The sequence below is a fragment of the Theobroma cacao genome, chromosome 6 (assembly GCF_053813885.1).
Source record: "Theobroma cacao isolate CCN51 chromosome 6, ASM5381388v1, whole genome shotgun sequence".
NCBI classification, from domain to species: domain Eukaryota; kingdom Viridiplantae; phylum Streptophyta; class Magnoliopsida; order Malvales; family Malvaceae; genus Theobroma; species Theobroma cacao.
In genome coordinates this window covers 31,120,851-31,143,296 of record NC_142644.1, presented here as the reverse complement: position 1 = coordinate 31,143,296, position 22,446 = coordinate 31,120,851, and the positions used below count along the sequence as shown (strand labels likewise).

General features: G+C 35.5%; 4 protein-coding genes and 1 pseudogene across 5 annotated transcripts; 2 read left to right on the top strand and 3 right to left on the bottom strand.

Annotated features, from left to right (window-relative positions):
* The first annotated feature begins 371 nt into the window (after window positions 1–371).
* LOC18597189 (mitogen-activated protein kinase kinase kinase 18-like) lies at window positions 372–2,398 on the top strand. Its single transcript, XM_018122877.2, has one exon. It carries the CDS (start codon window positions 950–952, stop codon window positions 2,396–2,398), a length of 1,449 nt encoding a protein of 482 aa, XP_017978366.2. The 5' UTR covers window positions 372–949.
* A 9,997-nt stretch (window positions 2,399–12,395) lies between these two features.
* Window positions 12,396–14,402, top strand: LOC18597187 (S-type anion channel SLAH4-like). Of its 2 annotated transcripts, XM_018123964.2 has the most exons (3): window positions 12,396–12,536; window positions 12,735–13,648; window positions 13,887–14,402. In XM_018123964.2, the coding sequence occupies exons 2-3, from the start codon at window positions 12,755–12,757 to the stop codon at window positions 14,160–14,162; spliced, it is 1,170 nt and encodes a 389-aa protein (XP_017979453.1). In that variant the 5' UTR covers window positions 12,396–12,536; window positions 12,735–12,754; the 3' UTR covers window positions 14,163–14,402. The 2 variants fall into 2 exon arrangements, with proteins under 2 accessions (XP_017979453.1, XP_088663742.1); XM_088807616.1 differs by lacking the exon at window positions 12,396–12,536 and having other exon boundaries at window positions 12,557–13,668; window positions 13,887–14,054.
* On the bottom strand, window positions 14,402–16,284 carry LOC18597186 (B-cell receptor-associated protein 31-like protein). The gene is made up of 2 exons (XM_007026067.3): window positions 15,798–16,284; window positions 14,402–15,054 (listed from the first exon to the last, which is right to left on the bottom strand). Exons 1-2 carry the CDS (start codon window positions 16,078–16,080, stop codon window positions 14,672–14,674), a joined length of 666 nt encoding a protein of 221 aa, XP_007026129.3. The 5' UTR covers window positions 16,081–16,284; the 3' UTR covers window positions 14,402–14,671.
* A 1,884-nt stretch (window positions 16,285–18,168) lies between these two features.
* On the bottom strand, window positions 18,169–19,941 carry LOC18597185 (putative F-box protein At4g22030 pseudogene; annotated as a pseudogene).
* A 285-nt stretch (window positions 19,942–20,226) lies between these two features.
* LOC18597184 (peroxisomal membrane protein PMP22-like) lies at window positions 20,227–22,309 on the bottom strand. The gene is made up of 7 exons (XM_007026064.3): window positions 22,091–22,309; window positions 21,894–21,992; window positions 21,436–21,537; window positions 21,228–21,303; window positions 20,892–20,962; window positions 20,717–20,802; window positions 20,227–20,612 (listed from the first exon to the last, which is right to left on the bottom strand). Exons 1-7 carry the CDS (start codon window positions 22,160–22,162, stop codon window positions 20,558–20,560), a joined length of 561 nt encoding a protein of 186 aa, XP_007026126.3. The 5' UTR covers window positions 22,163–22,309; the 3' UTR covers window positions 20,227–20,557.
* Between the last annotated feature and the right edge of the window lie 137 nt (window positions 22,310–22,446).

The following is a 22,446-nucleotide window of genomic DNA, read 5'->3' as shown; positions in this document are numbered from 1 at the left end:
GCCCCCAACCCTTTTGGCTTTTGGCCCTTTTGGTTCCTTGTAAACTTCACCCACAATCCAAGAAAAAGAAAAGTTAACTAACCATATCTAATAATTTAGGTAACTATGTTCCCTTTTCGTGGGTGGAACGAATTAGTTAACTGTCTTCAGATTGTTGGGTGTTCGGTTGCACTTCATCTTGTTTCTGCCAAGTAATAATTGCATGAACAGGAAACTTGTTTTTCAAACATTTAAAACATGCTTTGGTTCACACTTGACATGCCAACGAGGAAGAACTTGCAACATTGTATCCCTAAGTTATTAGAACAAGGTTTACGTGAAATCAGATTCATTAGTAATCACAGGTCGGTCATATGACGTTGAATTTACAGACTAATGCTGTTCTGTTTTATGTAAGATAAGGAAGAGTCTACTTTCTGCTAGTCCACATGCCTATCATTATCAAGAACATAAAATAGCAGCTCTACAAAGTCAAGCAGTATGGACTAGATTTAAAGAAGAAGTTAAAGTCATTAATTACTGTTAAATTACAAATTAAAGCTAGGAATATACGAGGCCAAAGATCCTGACGGCATTGCATTTGCATTCCAAGGACCTCATCGCCCCAGCTAAGCAGCCGCACTTTGCGCCATGCCTGGCTCACGTGAGCACGTGACGGTATGATTCATGGCTAAGCTAAGCAAAGCAAACACCCACCGCCGACCAGTCGGCCAAAGCTTTTAAACCAACGTCCTTTCGCCACGTGGAGCACTCTCGTTTCGAGATAGAAAGAAACAGCGGCCGCCCATTGGCCACAACGCAAAAGGGAATGCTGTGAATGAAAGGCATTCGCTTTCTTGCATTAAAGCCAAACCTTACCGAACTAAAGCCACAAGATTTTGGCTGTATAAATGCTTCGTCAGTTTGCTTCACCTGACCAATTCCAAAGCTCCAAACTTTACTTTCAGAAATGGAATGGACCCGTGGAAGAACCATTGGCCGCGGCTCCACAGCCACCGTCTCCATCGCCACCGCTGACCAGTCTGGTGATGTGTTTGCTGTTAAGTCCTGTGAGCTCTCGCAGTCAGAATCTCTTAGGAGGGAACAGAGAATTCTGTCTACGTTAAGTTGCCCCCGAGTTTTGGCGTGCAAGGGGTGTGACATTTCATCCGAAAATGGTATGCTTGTGTACAATCTGTTGTTGGAATATGCACCCGGAGGCACCATCACGGATGCAATTCAGAAGCAGGGCGGTCGCCTGGATGAGGCCATGGTTCGATCGTACACTCGTGGGATTTTACAGGGGCTCGAGTTTCTTCACTCTAGTGGAATAGTGCATTGCGACATCAAGGGTCGGAATGTTTTGGTCACTGACGATGGGGTGAAAATCGCTGACTTGGGTTGCGCCAGGCGAGCTGATGTGGTCCCGGGTGCCGCTTGGTCGGTTGCCGGTACGCCTGTTTACATGGCGCCGGAGGTGGCCCGCGGGGAACAACAAGGATTCCCTGCTGACGTGTGGGCACTCGGATGTACAGTCATCGAGATGGCAACCGGACGGGCACCGTGGCCTGATGTCGGCGATCCTGTATCTGCCCTGTACAGGATCGGATTTTCACGGGATATGCCGGAAATACCGAGCGATTTATCGAAGCAGGCAAAGGATTTTCTAAGCAAGTGCTTGAGGAGAGACCCTGTAGAGAGATGGACTGCAACCCAACTCCTTGCACATGATTTTGTAAAGGAAATGAAAGCTCCTCCAATAAAGGGAACCGACGGTTCTGAATTGAGCACACCCACCACCGTACTAAATCTACAGTTGTGGGATTCGATGGAAGAGTTAGAGACAATTCATATTCCTTCCAGGAAAAACAGATTGAGCAAGATTATAATGGAAAGGATCCAGCAATTGGGTGAAACCAATCTTGTTTCATCTTCAGAAATGCCCGTCTGGGAATGGGATGAAAACTGGGTAACGGTGAGAAGCAACGGCAGCGGTTTGGATTTAGAAACGTTGTCTAACAGACAAGATGAGGATGACAAGCTTTTACATGCCGATGAACCTGCAAGTAGTTGCGGGGGAGACATGACAAGGGTGAGCAAGGATTATGACTTGCTGGTTCACCATTATCCCACAAAGATTAGTAGGAAAAACACTAGCAGAAATGAAATAAGTTGTCACAGGACGTATTGTAATAAGTATTCAGCTTATATCTTATGTAGAAAATTGAATTCCTTGAATAAAACATCCTCTGTTTTCTGTAATTTTAACTGCTGGCGGCTTTTTATTTTTAAAATGAACTTCTGTGCTGACAAGTATAGTCTCGAATGGTGTATATTATACTTTGAGACAGACCTTGATGGATCCAAATTACACAACCAGTGCCATTGTATTGGCTTTGTGGTGTTGTGCTTAACATAGTACAAAGAAATTATACAAAAACAAAATCTATTTGGAACAAAAAATTTTCATATGATTTTGGTTAATTTTTTTTTTTAATTGAGAAAGGAGATTTGAACCCTTCTCTTTAAACAATGGATCGTATACTAATTAATAAGTCAAATACTTTGATATTGATTATAGTTAACTTATCAACAAAGAATTATAAATCTTGTATGTTAATACTAATACAAGCATCATAATTCATTATGATTTCCCGAATTTTATATATTTTACTCTCAATATCAACTAGAATCTAGTTGACAACATAAGCTTCAACTTTAGCTTCGAATCTCACTCTTTTTCAAATTATCGATTCTTAGATCCTCAATTTTTAAATTTATTTTAATTATTTCTAATTGATTAATCCAATTGTTGATGTTCATTATACTTGTTCACGCCATTTCTGAATTGATTTTCTTTCTTTTTTTTTTTCATGTGTAGTTTCCTGTTGGTTTTGAGCTGAATTTTCAGATTTCAATGGTTGTTATCTTTTTTTATATGTTTTGGAAATGATTTTTCGATTTTCGGGTTAAGGTTCTTTTTGAGTTGATTTTCTAGTGTTTTGATGAGTTTAATGATTGGAAATAGATGAATGTTGATATTTCTATGTGTCATGGTGAAAACACTTTTTGAAAATGGGTTATTATAGAAAATATTTTTTATAAGTGATCAAAATAATAAAAAATATTTTCTCAATTTATTAAAATAAAAAATATTATATTTTTCAATAAAATGTTATTCACAAAAAAAATTCAAACAAATTAATTTCCGATTATCAATGATCTTTTAATTTTAGTTTATGATTTATTAACTTAACAAATTAATCAATGTAACAATATATAATAGTTTAATATTAAAAAATATTTTGAATTTATTGCATAATTGATAAATGATAATATTTTTACAGTCTTATTAAAGAAAACTATTGAAGATATGTCCTGACAGAAAATTTTTTTTTACAATAGGATCCAAACAACAGAAAATATTTTTGATAGTTTATTCAAATAACAAAAAAATTAGATTTTTCAGTAAAATATTTTACACAGTAATCATTTTCCTTAAAAAAGTTATTTTATGAAACCCAAACAGACCCTTAATTTAATCTACAATGTACGTATGGTTTAATCTTAAGTGTCCCTCTTTCTAATCAAAACGTGGATTTCGATTATTCTTTTGCTTTTCAATAACTAATTCAAATTATATTAAAATCATCGTAGTCAGATTTTCTTAATCTTTAATCTTTAAGTACACTCATTTAACTCATGAAATGATTGAACATACATTATCTAGTTTTAGGTCTATTTAAATTATCTTTGTCAAGCATCATTTAAACACTCAATCTCATTTTCATGGTGATCAATCAACAAAAGAGGAAATAAGTATAAAATTGAATAAATATTGATAAATCTCTAAACGGTATTTATCAACCAACTCAAATATCTTATTTACCAATCTCATCTTCCTGGTGATCAATCAACAAAAGAGAAAATAAGTATAGAATTGAATAAACATCGATAAATCTATAAACAGTATTTATCAACCAACTCAAATATCCAATTTACATATTAGCATCATCCATAATTGTAGATAGAGAAATTCCAATAATAAAATTTGAAGATTAGATAGGGTCGCGGCGTTGAGTGCATGGTGGTGCTAGAGCAAACTCTGCCACTGGGGATAGTGGGTCGTTGTTGAAATAGAGGAGGATGTCAAGATCATCGCATGGACTTGAATCTCACATCGTAGAGATAATACTCCCAACGGGTAAAGTCAATCCCACATTGATGAGAAACTTCCAACTATCACTATCCACATCACTGGTTTTGTCTACAAAAAATGCCTCACAAGTTGAAGGTGGTGTGAATCCTTATATACCCAATATCACTCTAGTATATAGTCGAATCTCACATCGTCGAGATAATACTCCCAACGGGTAGAGCCAATCCTACATTGATGAGAAACTTCCAACTATCACTATCCACATCATTGGTTTTGTTTACAAAAAATGCCTCACAGGTTGAAGGTGGTGTGAATCCTTATATGCCCAATATCACTCTAGTATATAGTCGATGTGAGATTTATGGCTCATCTCTCTAAGACTATGACATCCTCCCCTACTTCTCACTTAGAGTTTCTCTTTAATGCGGAATTAACTCTAGCCACTAAGAGCATTATCTCGATGATGTGGGATTTACGTCCACGTAAGGACCGTGATACTGTGCAACATTGTGGTTTCTGTTGAATGTTGCTGGAACTGACCCAGATGTTGCTACAGCATTGGGAGCTTGGCTCTGCAGCACTGTGCTTACTGTCTCATGCCTTGCTCTTTTTAGCTTCAATGCTCCCTTTTGCTACAATTCAATCACACTTCCCATGTGACTTTTGCCACCATATGATCGGAACTAGTCAAAATGATCAACACGAAAGTTGTAGCCTTTTAACTTAGCTATTCAGTGATCTAAAAATTACAACAATCAAGCATCTGCAACTCAAGTTATTCTTATAAGACCTCAGCATGATTAGCATACCTCTTCACCAATCCATCCTTTCACGATTCTTTTCAACTTCAACCCTTCTTCATTCACAAACCTCCAAAACAAAAGGTGAAATCAGTAGCAACTAAAATTAAACATTTTAACAAATAATTGGATTGAAATAACTAAAATTTAATTAACTTGGTATGCTTTTATTAAATTAAAGAAAAGTAACTAAAACAACCTAAACTACACTTAAAACGCGAGAACTTAATCATTTTAACACCAAAAATATAGCAAGATAATCTGTAATAGAGTTATCAGGTGCACAAAAAAAAACTATTCCTGCACGAAAAAAAACTGATGTGGCACGAAAAAAAAACAAGTGTTGCACGAAATATGAGCAATCAAATTTAAAACATTTTTTACAACCATAATCATAATGGTTGCCTTGTTTTTTTCTAACACTCAATTAGTGAGAGAAAGAGAGACTTAGGTGGAGGACAAATAAGAAATAGGTTTGAAAGGCCTATCTAACACTTAATTAGATAAGATTTAGTTTTTTTTCTATCTTTTCCATTTTCGACTAAGCTTAGTGGGCTATGTCCAATCTATTGGAAAGCCCCCTTTTCTTGGAACATACGATTTGATTGCTTTCCTCTTTATTTTCGTATTGCTAAAACGACGCCATATACATCCTCACCCTAAATATAAAAATCTAATTTTCTTCCTCTCTTCTCCATCTCATTTTCTTCTTTAGTCACAAACCTGCCTTTCTTCCACTATCTCTTTTTCCTCTTCAACCACAAAGCATCCTTTCTCTCACCATGGCATGAAAATATATTCTATTTGACTAGCACCCTTCTTTCACCATGACACGAAAGAAAATATATTTCGTTTGATTATTACTTTTATTGCTCTTTTTCTCATATAGGTTTAGAGGTACATTTTAAGAAAACGGAAGTGCTCGCTCCTGATCAAGTATTGATGCTTTTAAATACAGATTATTCTTGTGAGGAAAAACCATAGAAATAAAAAAATTTACTACTATTGGCATTGCTGCAGACATCATTACAATGAATGTTAATTTTGTTATGGTGCAATGCGAAATTTTAAATTTATTAGAGTTTATAATGTTATATCACTATCTTTAAAGAACTGTTGCTAACATTGAAGAAGAGATGAACATGTTTGACATTTGTTGAAGAGTGTATGATGCTTTGTGGTGTTTCATGAATTTCAAAATAAAATCTAAATTGTAAGTTGGTGATTCTTAAACTTTTGTCATTTGAGAATTGTGATGTATGAAAAAACTATTGTTGCATGAAAAAAAAATGCTGCATGAAATTTAAGCAATCAAATTTAAACTATTTTCACAATCATAATCATGATGGTTGTTTTGTTTTTTTATAACACTAATTTGGGGAAAAAAAGAGGAAAAAACCATGGAAAACAAAAAATCTACTACTATTGGCGCTATTGCAGACATCATTACAATGAATGTTAATTTTGTTATGATGCAATACGAAATTTTAAATTTACTAGAGTTTATAATGTTATATCACTATCTTTAAAGAACTGTTGCTAACATTGAAGAAGAGATGAATATGTTTGGCATTTGTTGAAGAGTGTATGATGCTTTATGACGTTTATTGAATTTTAAAATAAAATCTAAATAGTAAGTTGGTGATTCTTAAACTTTTGTCATTTGAGAATAATGGTGTATGAAAAAAACTACTGTCACACGAAAAAAATACTGCATGAAATTTAAGCAATCAAAGTTAAATTATTTTCACAACCATAATCATGATGGTTGCTTTGTTTTTTTATAACACTCATTTGGGGAGAGAGAGAAAAAAACCATGAAAACTAAAAAATCTACTATTGTTGGCACTGCTGCAGACATCATTACAATGAATGTTAATTTTGTTATAGTGCAATACGAAATTTTAAATTTATTAGAGTTTATAATATTATATCACTATCTTTAAAGAACTGTTACTAACATTGAAGAAGAGATGAACATGTTAGGTATTTGTTGAAAAGTATATAATGTTTTGTGGCATTTCATGAATTTTAAAATAAAATCTAAATAGTAAGTTGATGATTCTTAAACTTTTGTCATTTGAGAATTGTGGTATACAAAAAAAACTACTGTCGCACGGACAAAAATGCTGCATGAAATTTAAGCAATCAAATTTAAACTATTTTCACAACCATAATCATGATGGTTGCTTTGTTTTTTTATAACACTCATTTGGGGAGAAAAAGAGGAAAAAACCATGGAAATCAAAAAATCTATTATTGTTGGCGCTGTTGCAGACATCATTAAAATTAATGTTAATTTTGTTATAGTGCAATACAAAATTTTAAATTTATTAGAGTTTATAATGTTATATTACTATCTTTAAAAAACTGTTGCTAACATTGAAGAAGAGATGAACATGTTTAGCATTTGTTGAAGAGTATATGATGCTTTGTGGCGTTTCATGAATTTTAAAATAAAATTTAAATAGTAAGTTGATGATTCTTAAACTTTTGTCATTTGAGAATAATGGTGTATGAAAAAAACTACTGTCACATGAAAAAAAATGCTGCATGAAATTTAAGCAATCAAATTTAAACTATTTTCATAACCATAATAATGATGGTTGCTTTGTTTTTTTATAACACTCATTTGGGGAGAAAAAGAGGAAAAAACCATGGAAACCAAAAAATCTACTACTGTTGGCCCTGCTGTAGACATCATTACAATGAATGTTAATTTTGTTATAGTGCAGTATGAAATTTTAAATTTATTAAAGTTTATAATGTTATATTACTATCTTTAAAAAACTGTTGCTAACATTGAAGAAGAGATGAATATGTTTGGCATTTGTTGAAGAGTATATGATGCTTTGTGGTGTTTCATAAATTTTAAAATCAAATCTAAATAGTAAGTTGGTGATTCTTAAACTTTTGTTATTTGAGAATAGTGATGTATGAAAAAAACTATTGTCGCACGAAAAAAAAATACTGCATGAAATTTAAGCAATCAAATTTAAACTATTTTCACAACAACAATCATAATGGTTGCTTTGTTTTTTTATAACATTCATTTGGGGAAAGAAAGAGGAAACAGAAACAAAAAAATTTACTATGTTAGCACTGCTGCAAACATCATTATAATGAATGTTAATTTTGTTATGATGCAGTACGAAATTTTAAATTTATTAGACTTTATAATATTATATCATTATCTTTAAAGAACTGTTGCTAACATTGAAGAAGATATGAACATGTTTGGCATTTGTTGAAGAGTGTATGATGTTTTATAGCGTTTTATGAATTTTAAAATAAAATCTAAATAGTAAACTGGTGATTCTTAAACTTTTGTCATTTGAGAATAGTGATGTATGAAAAAAACTATTGTCGCCTGAAAAAAAAAATGCTGCATAAAATTTAAGCAATAAAATTTAAATTATTTTTACAACTATAATAATGACGGTTGTTTTGTTTTTTTATAACACTCATTTGAGGAGAGAATGAGAGATTTGGCAAAGGAAAAATAAGAAATAGGTTTGGGTTTTTAAAAAAAGGTTTAAATAAGATTTAGTTTTTTTTCTTTCTTTCCCATTTTGAGCTAGGCTCAATGGGCTGCATCCAATCCGTTTGAAGGCTCTCTTCTCCTCTTGCTTCTTGTATTGCCAAAACAGCCCTATATAGATCCTTAAAACCCTAGGTATAAAAATCTATCACTCTTCTCCATCTCTTTTTCTTCTTCGGTTGCAAACCTCCTTTTCTCCCATCATCTCCTTTTACTTCTCAGTCGTAAAGCACCTTTTTCCCACCATAACATGGAAATATATTTTGTTTGACTATTCTTTTTATCGCTCTTGTTCTTAGATAAGTTTAAAGATACATCGAGGTCGCTCTTGACCTAGTATAAATTTAGAAGCATAAATTCCAATTTGCTGTTGTTCATTAGGGAATGGTGGTGCATGAAAAACAATTATTGTTGCACGAAAAAAACTGGCATCGCACAAACAAAATGCTACACAAAATATAAGCAATCAAATTTAAAATATTTTCACAATTATAATCATGATGGTTGTTTTGTTTTTAACACTTTTTTGATGAGAGAAAGAGAGATTTGAGTCGGAAAATTAGGAAATAGGTTAGGGTTTTTAAAATGGTTTAAATAGGACTTAGTTTTCTTCCTCTTCTCTCCATTTACTTTTTCTCTTCAACCGCTCTTGCCTTCCTCACCTACGGCTACCCTGAAAGCCCAACCTTTTCTACCACCTTTCTTCACTATTGGCGTCGTCGTCAAATCACAAACTCCTCATCATCCTCCTCATTTCTTCTCCCTTCTTCCGCCTAAACCATCCTTTCTCCCACTAATGGCACAGAAACATGTTCTCTTTAATTATTCTGTTTTCCGTTTTATTTTTTACTTAGCTTAAATATGCATTTGAAAAAAAATGAAAGTTGTCACTCCTGATCGAGAATTTTTGCTCCTCAATCTCATTGATTATTTTCATGTTGAAAAAATCATGGAAACTAAAAAGTCTGTTGTTGCTCATTTGGAATAGTTGCTTTGTTTAAAACAATCAAAAACATTTTTGCTCATTTGGAAATAAAAAATTTAATAATATTTTTACAACCATTATTATGATGGCTGCTTTGTTTTTTTTTTTTTTTTTTATATATATACTCATTTGGTGAGAGAAAGGGAGGTTTGGGTGGAGGACAAATAGGAAATAGGTTAGGATTTTGGAAAGGAGTTTAAATAGGGGAGAGAAAGAAGAAAGCTTGGTGGTGCATCAAACTTCACTAGAGATTTTCCTAGTGTAAATCACTAGGTGACTTCTGTTATTTTTACATGCTTTTTTTTTATAACAAAACACTAGGTGACTTCTGTTATTTGTGTAAATCAGATTTTCCTATTACTGGAATATTAGAAACTTATATTGATTAGGCTTATTCACTGTCCTAGAGAAAAATAATTCATTAATCCATGATTAATTTGGGGTTAAGGCTTAGTTGAAAGTTGAATTAGTTTTTTCAATTTTCAAAAGGGAGGAATCAATATATTGATTTATAATCTTCACGACATAAGTCTCTTTTCTAAGTTAATTTCTTAAGACAAGTCAATTCCTGCTCCAAATTATTAAAGATTCAAATGGTATGAACAAAAATGATATAAGGAATTACTCTTCCCTTCTTTTGTCTAAGTTGATAGCAATAAGTATCTATGTCAAGCTTTCTTTTAACCTCTTTCTTTTTCATAGGTAAATTTGTATTTGTTCAAAGAAAACGGGATAGCCTTACTACAGAAAGACATCCTGCCAATGCAGGAAACCCATGCACAAAAATCCAAACAAGTATATGATCACCCAATCCCCAGCTTTTAAATAGCTCCCCATTTACATCATCTGCTGCTATTTGTTTCAACTCATTCCCTTATATCTATCAGATTCCACATACAAAGCAGAATACCCTTGGGAGACTTCTCAGCTTTACCAAAAGCTCTACAATTCTTGTCTTTCGAGATGAAGCAGATACAAGCACTCCACACAATTCTTAAGACAAATGATAGGAGAACCTTGCCTTCAACCTCTATTTTGCTTGTCGTCCATTGAATCTGAATTATAACCCTCAATTGTAAAATTACATTCTTTTCCCCAAAATTTTTTTGGACCAATGTCACTTGGCAAGAGGATTTCTTCTATGTTTTAGCAGAAATGGTTGCAGTATGTCCTTCCTAGAGCTTGACACTCTGTCCTTTGCCATCAATAGGTCTTACTTTCAATTTATGTATATTCGTTCACTATTTTATCTGCTTAGGACTTCACGTGTGCTTCCAAACCTAGGCAAATATGGCCTTGAGTTGATTTTTGTCTTTTAACTTTCGTAGAACTTGTTCAAGTGTATAACTTTTGAGCTAAGCTAAAGAGTGCAAAGGGGAACAGAGCTGGCATATTTTATTGAATCGGCTCTATCTAACATCCACCAGCCACCCCAAAAGATTATACTATGCTGTTTCAAAATTTTATGCTATTACCTTCATGCAACCAAGGACTATGCATGTAGATGCAGCTGCCCCTCAGGAACTCCGGACAGACCGGAGCAAGTTTACCAAAGACTATTTCTTGAACCGTTGAACATTAGTCTCAGTTTTCCTACTTATAAATGCTAGCATTCCTGCAAAGAAAATCGACCTTGATTGTGCTAGTTGGCTTGGTGAGAATCAGGTAAATCTTCTTCTTCCTGTAACAAGGAAAGAGAAAAGTATACGGAGAGATGCAACCCACTGTGATATGCCAATTATACTATCTTCTCAAGACAGCAGGTGAGAGCCCGTTGATCCTGAAAGCTGACTTCTTTCTATAAGCATGCTAATTGTACATGGAAGTACGTCCTCTGTTTTCCTCCTAACCCTTAATTTGTCGTCTTCAGATACCCATGACACCAATCTTCACCAAATGCGACAAGCGGAAGAAGAAAAAGAATGGAGGGAAAAGGCCTGAAGAAAACGTGAGTGCCTTTCAGGAGCTGATACGGGGCTTCTTCCAGACTGCGCCACCATGGATTATGACCAGCAATGTTACAAACCAAGGTCGAGATGAGATACTATTGCACATGGCTTAACCACTACGGAATTACCGGCTGGAACACTGAAAGGAAAGAGTGCTGAATCAAGCTTATGCATGTTGCCAATAGAGTGGATTTTTTAACCTTTTATATACGTACATTAGCAACAATTTTTCTTGTAGCTGAAAGTGTTTAAAAAAAGTTATGGGCGTTTTATGTTATACACAGATTTGTAGGAATGCAATCAAAGCCCCAAAAGCTAGGCAGAGCATCAGGATTTATGTAATTAAATATTGAAGTCTACTCCTGTTCGGGATGCCAAACAATATGAACCACACATGTTGAACCTGAATTGGAGAGGGAAAAAGAAAGGGGCATTGTTTAATCTGTACCATACAATAGTTATTGATCAAATTAAGGGATCACCCTGCTGCTTGAGACAGCCATTGGCCAAACAAAAAAAAAAAAAAAGGCTTTTGTAGGAGGAGATGGACAAAGGGTCCCTAAAAAAAAGAATCAAAACTGAATTAATTTTTTTCTAATAGATTCGATTAAAAAAATTTTAAGGAAGAACAATAGGGATCACCTTTGTCTCATTCGCAATGCCAGTTGAAGAAAAAATGGCAGAGTGAAGTGGAAGCTACAACAAAAGAAACTTGAGGATCAGTGAAAGTCGACAAGAATGAGAGACCTTTTTTATCTTATCAGCCCTGGCATCTTGGATGCTAATACCTCAGAACCGTTGCTTTTATCTATTCCTTTTTGTCATAATTTGGTTAGGCTAACACCATCCATATATATATTGTCGGTTTCTTATTCTTTCTCTTACCCCATATTCTTTCCATGGTCTTATACAAAGTACATGTCCCTCATTGTTCTTTTTTTTATCCTCATGGAAGTCCAATCAATTTTTAATAGCATTTGATGTTTTTCCTACACCCTACAAAGTGAACAAGAAAAAGGGGTCTATATCAATCCAATGAAATCAAAATGTCACGTTTGTTTTTGTGGTTCGAACAGTTTACATATGAGCATGAAACTTCTTTAATCGATCCTCAAAGACAAAGGTAGAGCTCCACTTTTAAGTTTCAGAGTCTCCATCATTCCCCCTTTCCTTGCGGTTTCATATTTGTAAGTTATATTACTATATAATTTGGCATAGGAAGCAGCTATACCTCCACGGGTCTTTGTCCATGTCAAGAAGAAAGCTGTACATTGCTCTAATTCTTATTGCCTTTCCCGCACAATCTTTTTCCAATTTTCAGCTTGTACCTACCATCACCGTATGAGCAGCTTTATGGTAACCCTGATGGGAGAAATAGAATGCAAACCACCAATTCAGGTCATAATCGAAGCTTCCATCATTACTACCCCGGAGGAGAGCCGCGGCCCTTCGATCAACAACTTTGCAGAACCATCTCCATCTTCCATCTTAACAAGGCTCCATGCAGGATATTTCAGGATAAGCCTCTCTTTCGGTGGCCAAGCTTTGTTATGGAAGATTCTGACAGAACCAAATGGTGTTCCACAGGATGCCTGGCATGTATTCCGCAAGCTCCCATCCACAGTTTGCTTGCTGCTATGGTGTCTCGCTGTTTTAACACAGATTTCACTGTCATCCGTTTACGTCCTCAGATGTTTCTTTCACTTTCACTTGGTGAAGGCAGAGTTCTCGCATCATATAGGAGTGAACTACCTCTATGCTCCTTGGATTTCATGGCTTATCTTGCTCCAATCTGCACCTATTGTTTTCCCAAATAGTATTTACTACCTGGTTCTCTGTTGGATCTTTATCACTCCCTTGGCAATGCTTGATATCAAAATCTATGGACAGTGGTTTACGACAGAGAAACGGTTTCTATCAATAATGGCAAATCCAACGAGCCAGATATCGGTTATAGGGAACTTGGTAGCTGCTCGAGCTGCAGCAAGGATGGGGTGGAAAGAGAGTGCAGTTTGTATGTGGTCACTCGGTATGGTGCACTACTTAGTACTCTTTGTTACACTCTATCAGCGTTTATCAGGTGGCAACTGCTTTCCTCTGATACTAAGGCCAACCTTTTTCCTGTTCTTTGCTGCACCGAGCATGGCGAGTTTAGCTTGGAACTCCATTACAGGAGCTTTTGACACCACGTCTAAGATGCTGTTTTTCCTCTCTCTGTTCCTCTTCATGTCTCTGGTAAATTTAACTTCCGCATGGTAATTGAAAATTAACTTATTCAAAGAAAATCTAAATTTTCCCCTTTTTTTCAAAAAGCATTTTCTTTAATTTTACAGCAACCCTAAGATATGGATCTTGATATTTTATCGTATTTGTAAATGCAACGACCTGGTATTTGATCCCAATGGTTAGCTGTTGTAGATTAATTTTGACAGTTGGAATATATTAATATAGTAATTGGTTGCTTGTTTTACAGGCTTGCAGGCCATCTCTTTTCAAGAAATCTATGAGGAAATTCAATGTTGCATGGTGGGCTTACTCATTCCCATTAACCTTCCTTGCCCTGGCTGCTGCTGAATACGCACAAGAGGTTAAAGGTCATGTAGCAGCTGTATTAATGCTTTTGTTATCAGTACTGTCACTTCTGGTTTTTCTTGGCTTAATGCTGCTCACAGCTGCCAACGCCAACCGGCTGTTAGGTGAAACTGATCCCATGGAGAGTTTCTCCAGTAATCTAAAATCAAGGACTTGAGCCAGAGAAACAAGTGGAAGATGAAGCGATAGTTGAATGCAACCAGAAACACACATCAATCAGAAGTTGATTTTCATGGTTTTTGTGAGCATAGTTTCTTTTGATAAGCACACCCAGCAATACCAATAACTCTATTACCAAACAGTTTGTTGGTTAACAAGTCCTGCCCGGGTCATGTAAGCTATTACCGGAAAAAACATCAGTAGCAAAACTTTTCTAGCATTAGAAATCTTACAATGTTTTACAATATGTCAAGTCAAAATTCATCCATTATGCTTCAACATTTCAATTCTACTCAAATCAAACACATCAAGCCCAAAACAGAACACAGAGAAGCTAATTTCTCTAACGTTTTTTTCTCCTTGGATCTTTTTCTGTCCACACTTTAAAATAATACATGAATGACAACTAAACTGCAACCAACAAATCCATTACAAAACTCTTGAATAACTAAATTGAAAAATGATAATGAAACTGAAAATCATTTTGCAAGAGGTGCGATCAGTTCCTTAGGTATTCTTCTTACTACCTGAACGTGACAATCGCTGGTCCAAAGATTGCAACTGATTCCGAAGGTTTTGGTTCTCCTCAAGCAACCGATCATACTCAAGAAGAAAACCTTCAGATTGTTTCCTTAAAGCAACTGCATTGGCTTCTGCAGCATTCATCTCTTTTGTCTTTGTCTCAAGATCAGACTCCAGCTGCTTAAATTTTTCCCGTAGAGCAGTTACTTCTTCCTCCAAGGCTTTAACTTCGTTTGAGCCACCAGGTTTTACATCCTCAAAGCCTCGACCTTGTTTCTTGGCAGCCTCCATGTTCTTCCTTCGTAGTCGAAGTTCTCTGATATAATGGTGTAATCTGTCTATCATTAGTGCTAGGAATAGTGATGCCCCTGCAATAAGTTACCCCCAACATTAAAACACAAGTCTAACAGATTCAAAGGAAGTGACAGCCCTAGGAAATTCAAGCTGAATTAAGAAGCCAGTACTAAAAAATCACAATTACAACCAATATAAGAAGTTCAGAACCATAAAAATCGAGAGAGAAATGAAAAATGAACTCTTGTGCTTGAATAGCTGCCAGAGGCAAACAATCCAGCGTCACAAAGCAGTCTGTTTACATCAAGGCCAAGAACAGAGTCACATTTTCCAGCTGCACCATCTTTGAAGATTAACAATGAAATCCATTCTGGGAATATTTATGAATGCAGCATTAGAATTTAGAATCTATTAAATGAAAAAAGAGTACTGGCTAGCTTCGTTGTTAAACTACTTATGTGTTTAGAACAAGAACCTTATTTTTTCAACAGGATAAAAGCAAGGACTACCCTTTAATTACAAATTTCATTTAATCTTCAGCCAATTGAGCCAAAGGAGAAGAAACCAAAGAAGCAACTGACTAAAAAATCACAACTATTTTTTCTTTTTCTTCTGAAAAATCACAACTTTCTTCTCTTTATAATGGCAAAACAGCAGGCATTCTAATAACGAAAATCAGACAACAAATATCAACAAGGATTCAGAATTTCAAATGGTAAGATAGAAGAAAGTAAGATCCCAACAAAAATGAAAAATTCACGGAAATTAACGATCACCGGGCTAGATTTAGAAAGAATTGAAGAGAAGAATGAATTACCCATGAGAGTAGCTTCAAGAAGATGCTTGGCCATGAGAACCTGGTCCGTTGGATTAGCCGCTCCGTCATCGATCCAACGCTTCTGGATCTTCATCATGCTGTACACGCTTGACATCATCACCACGGAAACCGTTCCCGCCACCGTCTTAACCATCACAGGGCCTCGTCCCCGCTTGACCCGATCCAAACCCATTATCACCAGCTTCCTTAACGGCGTCTTGAACGATAATACAACGATCACCGCCATCTCTGAGAACACCACCAGGAACAATAACTGAATCATCTTTAAAAATATCTCTCCACAGGAATACCCCCAAAGAAAGAAAAGTCAAAACTTAAAAGTCAAATGATTTGTTCCTTATAATTGGAGAGTGTAAGTGAATATTCTGAATCTGCAGTGCACGGAATCAGTGAGAGATTGGGAGCTGAAGAAGAAGATGATGAGGAAAGGAAGAAGGAAAAGGACTGCAACTCCCGTCAACAACGTCGATTTTGATCTTTAAGTATTTTTAGTTATTTTCAAAATGACCCCTTATCTTTCAGTTTATTCGATTTCTGTCTTACTTTTATTTCTTTCCCGAAATTTGGGACATCTTACTTTTCCTTATTACCTGAAAGTAAGCTTTTTAGCTTTTTCTCTGTTTTAAAAATAAAATAAATTAAATAAAAAAAAAGAAAAGGTTAAAAATCAATCCTTAAGGTCTAAGCATTCTCATTGTGTCCTCAACCTCAAACTCTCATTATTAGCTTATTAAGATATGATACAAAACAATAATTAATTATTATTATTATGTAGATATATAGATATAAAATTTCAAAAAAGAATGTTCTAATTTAATAACTCCATTACCGAGTAAATATTACTTCTTCCGTTCTTTTTTTGCATTCATATTATTTTTGAGAAATTTCAGATTTTTAGGCACCGAATACTCTTTTTTTTTATATTAAAATTTTATTTTTATTATTTTTTATATCTTTATATTGAAATTATTGATGATATTAAAAGGGATTAACCCATATGCAATGATGAGACATAATGGTGAATCAATATTTCTTGCCGTGAACTTGTTAACATTTATGAAGTGAAATAAACAAACCTAACCCTAAACAAATTAAACAGCTGTGTTCCTAAGGTTTGATGGAGGAAGAGGAAGGAGGTCATGTGCCCACGTGGGAAGTGTCATGTGTGATTGGAGAAAAGGAAAAGCACTTCTCTCATTTTCTTTAACAAGGATCCATCCCATTAAGCAAGCACGGTTGAGTAGCCATGTCCATATCCTTGATGGGTGTTGCCAAACCACTAGCCTATATAACTATGAGCAACCACATCACCTTTTTGGCCTTTGCAGGACCAATAGGTGTAGGTCAGACTTAAATAATAAATCCCTCAAATCTATTTTTTATCCACTTGATATATGACATAATTTGATTATGATTTGATTATGTAATCAAGTCACCTACCACATTATATACAACGTAAACAAAAAATATCAATTAATATTAGGTGTTACAGTTATTATTTTTCATTAAAATTTATATGAATAGGAATCAAACGATAAACGTTTATTTAGGTATAACAAATGAATAAAAGTTTAACTACATAAATTGATATAGTTTAGAAACTTCTTTCATACTTAAATCCGAACGATATTATAGATATCTTTAAAGATAATTTCACGCATTTTATACTTTTTCGAACCATTCTAAAAGATAATTTCATGATAAAATTCATAGTCGAACTTTATATCAAAACACATACCTTCTTTAAATGAAACAAAACAGCTAGATATGGTTGTAATTAACTATAATAATGATGTTTAAAGGAAACATTAAAAAATCTCAATAGTTAGGGTTGAATTTAAATTGTATTAGTGAAATGGAGTTGAATTCTTTAATGGGGGATAATGTGTTTACAAAGAGTCAAAGAGTGCCAACTGATTAATTAACCCTTTTCTAAAATGTACCTTTACTCTTGGTTCCTATATGTAATATGACCATATGAACTTGTCGATATGGTCTCGAAATGATTAAAAAAAGAAAGTGTCGGTCAGGTTAAGCAGGCTTGCATGCAGCTCAATAAAAATATGGCAAGTGAGCAAAAGGTCGGTTTAGTTAATTCGGCTAAGATGTTTTTATAATTAAATTAATTTAATATATTTAAAAAATTAATCAAAAACAGGTGTTACTCGATTAACTGAATTAATTAATTAATTAAATTTTATTAATTCAATTGGTAGTCAAATTAATTAAAATTTTTTATTTAGATAAAAGTGGATTAATGATGAATAGTGAAGCTCACAAAATGGGAATTGTGTGTATGGACAAAATTTTTTGTCATGTTAGAAGATTTATGTACAACAACATATATAGATCAGGCTAATTACTTTCTGATGAGCATATCTTTAAAATAGCTTGCTAGCAAATTCTTCAGTTGCTTCCCTAGATGATGCCGCAAGATTCTTGAGCTCTGATAGGCTCCTTCCTAGCTGTAAAGCTACCTTCATTTCAAGAATTTCTCCATTTTCTCTTCTCTCAACTTCTCTCTCATCTGTGTTTGACATTATGCTCTCTTCAATGAGCTTGAAGAAGCCGGCATTGCTGCGGTACATCTCGAACACCATTCCCACTTGGCCGCCATGTTCCATTGAGTTCACGATGGTTGTCATCGCACCTGCTATGACTCCCATCATCACGGGCCATGGCGAAGGAGTACTGCCCACAAAGGAAGACCCCAAAGCCCCTAAAAGGGCTAGTAAGGGACCAGAAATTGCCAAGACTTTGTTGAGTTTTAGTGCTTTGTTACCCAACCTCATGTACTCAGCGAAGTCTTTCTTCTCCAAAACCCCAAGAACTTGACTCATTTCCTCCTCCAGCTTCCTGTTCCAGCCATTATTTCCTTCTATATTCCCACCAGGTCTTTGTTTTCGCTTTTGTTGCGGCCACCACCTTGCAGGTTCAACCTTTGACGGGAATTTTTCAAGCATAGCACCTAGTAGAGGAAGTGGATATGCCTTATCGATAGCTAAAACTTTTTCAATTGCTTCATTAACATCGTTAATATCATGTGTGCCAAGAGACATCGTTGTTTGAATTTGACTATGAAGCTGCTTGAATAATCTTGCAGCATTTCTTTGTTCTTCAGCGAGCTGGGATGGTTGAATCTTGTTCATCATTACCGACAAGCCCGTGGCTGCTACGTAAAGCACAGTGGAAGAGAGCTTGAGTGCCACGAGGGGAGCCATTGCTGCATTTGTGGCTGCCAGTCCAGCCATGGTGGCAGCAGTGAGAGTCATGGCATTGATGGAAGTCAAAAGGAGGTGATTCCAGTTGTCACGCTGCTCTCCAATGTTCTTATGCATCTCCACCCTATCCGCAACAGCCTCCATAACTGCATAAAGCTTGGCGATCACCTGAGGATCAGAAGATTTCGTGTCATGTCTCGAACAATGTTGGGTTTTCGGGCTAGAAACGGAATACCTTTCCAGGAGGGTAGTAGTATCAACTGTATAAGCACCGTTTCTCCTTTCAAAATCCTCAACCAAACCTCGACCAGAATGCTTTGGGAGAGAGACAGGCCCCATGAGGACCCTTGGTGCATTACCACGACGATAATGCGACGAAGGCAAACTCTTTGAAAACAACAGGCTTGAAACTCCAACAGCTGCCATGGCAGTGTTGGATTTGGCTTCTCAATCTGAATTGTATACTGATATGGCTTTCAGAAATTGTAGTTATATTTCACACTAGTTAGGTTGCATTTCATTGGGAGAAACAAAGGGTACAAAAAGTCTAATCCTTGAAACTTGAAAGTTTGAACAAGATCTCTTGGCTTAGAAATTAGACCCCTTCTCAAACTGATGGGTCTTGGCACCTGGGTTTCCTTCGCTGACTTTCAACGGTAATAACGAGTAATAAAACTTGAAACAGACAACCGCCTCGGGACCAAAGTGTTTTGTCTTGGCTCTTGCACAACAGAAAGTATTACTCCCAAAATGCCAAAACGGGTCCATGGTAGAATTATTTATTTTTAACGGTGATTTAGTCAAATTATTCATGTGGTGAACTACAAATTAATCCTGTGTGTGGATTCAAGGTATATTCTGGGATTTTAAATTTCTGCAAAAAATCTTTTCCGCAAGTTTGTCAAACGTTGTTAATATCATTTCATTTATCTCTGGAATGTTCAATATATCACTTCACCATGATATCATTCTTCGGCTAGTGTGATTGAATCTTGACAATCTCTCTCTGCTTGAAATTATCCTTTAATTTTCTTGCATTCCCTTCATACATTTAATCAAGAAACCTAATTTGTCTATCAAATTCCTAGTCTACAAATAGCTATGGCTGACAAATTTTTGGTTGAAAGATAACCCCTGAATGACCCCGTTTTGAGGAAGAGAAAAGGAGAAAAAGACAGGGACGAGAATAGAAGGAGACATTGCTGATTCACATCTCTTGAATGCAAGGAAAGGAAATATTAGGCCATAACATCATCATCAAGCCATTTCAATAAATGATTCTGTGGCATGAAACTTAGATTCTGAAATGCTATTGCTTAGCAAAGCACTGAAGTCAAGATCAAGCTAATTAACTAATCAAACTTTCCACCAAGATAGTTGGTAATGAGATTTTACATTAATGTTTATGAGCTCATAGTTGCACAGAATAAGCTGCAAGCTACATAAAATGAGCTTATGATATGGATTGCAGAGCTAGCATTATTAATCATCCAAATGAATCGAAAGGTTTCCGATCATTCATTCACTCTTGGGCAACGCCATAGATCTTGCCCGTAGATTCAGAAATATTCCCCTGAAAAATGAATAGTAAAAGAATAAGAAAAAAAATCACCTTGTTAGTAAATTTATACATATTTTCAGTGTGCAAGTAAAGAGGGAAGGAACCAAAGTTTTTACCAGCAAAATGCAATGAGGCTACTGAAAATAACACGGAACTGCAGCGGCACATATTGGTGGTTTATCCATCCCACAGCCGGCCAGAACTGCAATTACATTCAGTTAGGTTCTACGTCAAGGGCTCATCTTTTCACATTAATAAACTATTATACTCAGAATGGGAATGAAGCAATACCGTCCATGCAGTCAACTGTACTTTGGGATACTCCTTTTTGATTCTAGTTTTCACATGCATCCAGGGTCTTCCTGCATTTCACATTTTCATTTAAACTACAAAGAAACAGCTGTTCCCTGTACTCAGAGAGGAGGCAAGGAAACTAAATCATGTTCAATCCCTCTCTCTAAATCATACTTTCTAATGTTTTCTTGCATTAGATTATGGCTTCATTTTTGGGCATGATTTTGCCACAAATCTTAAACAGTCATCAAAATTAAAGGATAGTCCAGGGAAACAGTTTAGAAATAGTCTCTTCGCCCACCTAACATGTACATAATCTAACATCTGACTTACCCTCAACGACCACCCCATAGTAAATCATGAAAAGCAAGTTGTTACAAGGAGAAGATGTCAACTGTTCCAGCACCACCTGATAAATTTGATTCAGCATTAGACCCTTTGCTATGGAACTCAGCAAGAAGAATCGAGTTGATTGATTGAATTCAATACGATTTCCAATTCAAATTTATTTGATAATTGGAGAAATGAGTGTGTAACATACCTTCTTGGCAACAGTTTTGGAATCATTCTTCCCCTTGAAAATTTTATCCAGTAATATATACGTGTAGTGTCCAAATGGCCCAAGATAAGCAAATCCAAAGAGCTGCATTCAGCTATGGCTGCGTTAGACGATTGCAAAAGCATATATGGAACTAGTCCTTCTGATGAACCCAAACAATCACAAAATTTCCCCTTCCTCTCATTTGCAACTCCTCTTCTTGCCACATAAATAAAGTCCCAATTACATTCTAATTTTACCCAAATTTCCTAAAAAAAATCTCTTAACATACATCAGTGATTCGATTTCAATTCATTTAACCAAATGTTCTGAAACAGAGCAATACTAAGGTGAACATGGTTTCCACCCATCAATTTGATAAAAAGAAAAAACCCCAGAATTAGAAAGACTGAATCAAGTAATCAACCACCTTCAATCAAAATAAAGAGAAGATCTTTTACCATTTTTAGAACAAGGCGTCTCAGCTGAAGCTTGGGTATTCCAGAAAGCTTCTGAGAAACAGTGTCACTAATCCCTGACAAAACCGCAGCCGTAATTGCCTGCAACAGTTCAATTTCATTCCTCTTTTCAATCTATAAATCTCAAAAGAAGCTCTTTCAACATGCAACCAAAAAAAAACAAACAAAATGGGGATTACCTTGGTTCTCAAGGGGTGACTCTGAAGTTGTGACACATATTTCTGCAATCCCTTCTTTGCTACCGAACCCATTTCTTCTTCCCTACTGCTGATTTATTCGGAATTCGACTGAGTGTGTATGTGTGTGTGTGTTTGAGCAGTCGATGATATTTCCAAACCCAAAAGGGTAGACAAAGCTAAAGTGATGATTGCTTGTGGGACGACGCTTTGGTAATGTTCCCCTCGTGGGCTGGTCGAGGTAGTTAGATGGGCGGCGATTGTCCGATCATTTTGGAGGGTAGAATCTGGTAGTAGTTAAATCGGGCGGTTCAGCATATTACTTAAGCATATTCGTTTTCCCATTTTGTCCCTCAGCG

Coding starts and splice junctions, on each gene's coding strand:
- LOC18597189 (XM_018122877.2), top strand. CDS start 950: ATGGAATGGACCCGTGGAAGAACCATTGGCCGCGGCTCCACAGCCACC.
- LOC18597187 (XM_018123964.2), top strand. CDS start 12,755: ATGAGCAGCTTTATGGTAACCCTGATGGGAGAAATAGAATGCAAACCA. Junction 13,649..13,886: donor TGTTCCTCTTCATGTCTCTG/GTAAATTTAACT, acceptor CTTGTTTTACAG/GCTTGCAGGCCATCTCTTTT.
- LOC18597186 (XM_007026067.3), bottom strand. CDS start 16,080: ATGATTCAGTTATTGTTCCTGGTGGTGTTCTCAGAGATGGCGGTGATC. Junction 15,055..15,797: donor TCTTGAAGCTACTCTCATGG/GTAATTCATTCT, acceptor AACTTATTGCAG/GGGCATCACTATTCCTAGCA.
- LOC18597184 (XM_007026064.3), bottom strand. CDS start 22,162: ATGGGTTCGGTAGCAAAGAAGGGATTGCAGAAATATGTGTCACAACTT. Junction 21,993..22,090: donor GTCACCCCTTGAGAACCAAG/GTAATCCCCATT, acceptor GAACTGTTGCAG/GCAATTACGGCTGCGGTTTT. Junction 20,613..20,716: donor AGCCTCATTGCATTTTGCTG/GTAAAAACTTTG, acceptor TTCATTTTTCAG/GGGAATATTTCTGAATCTAC.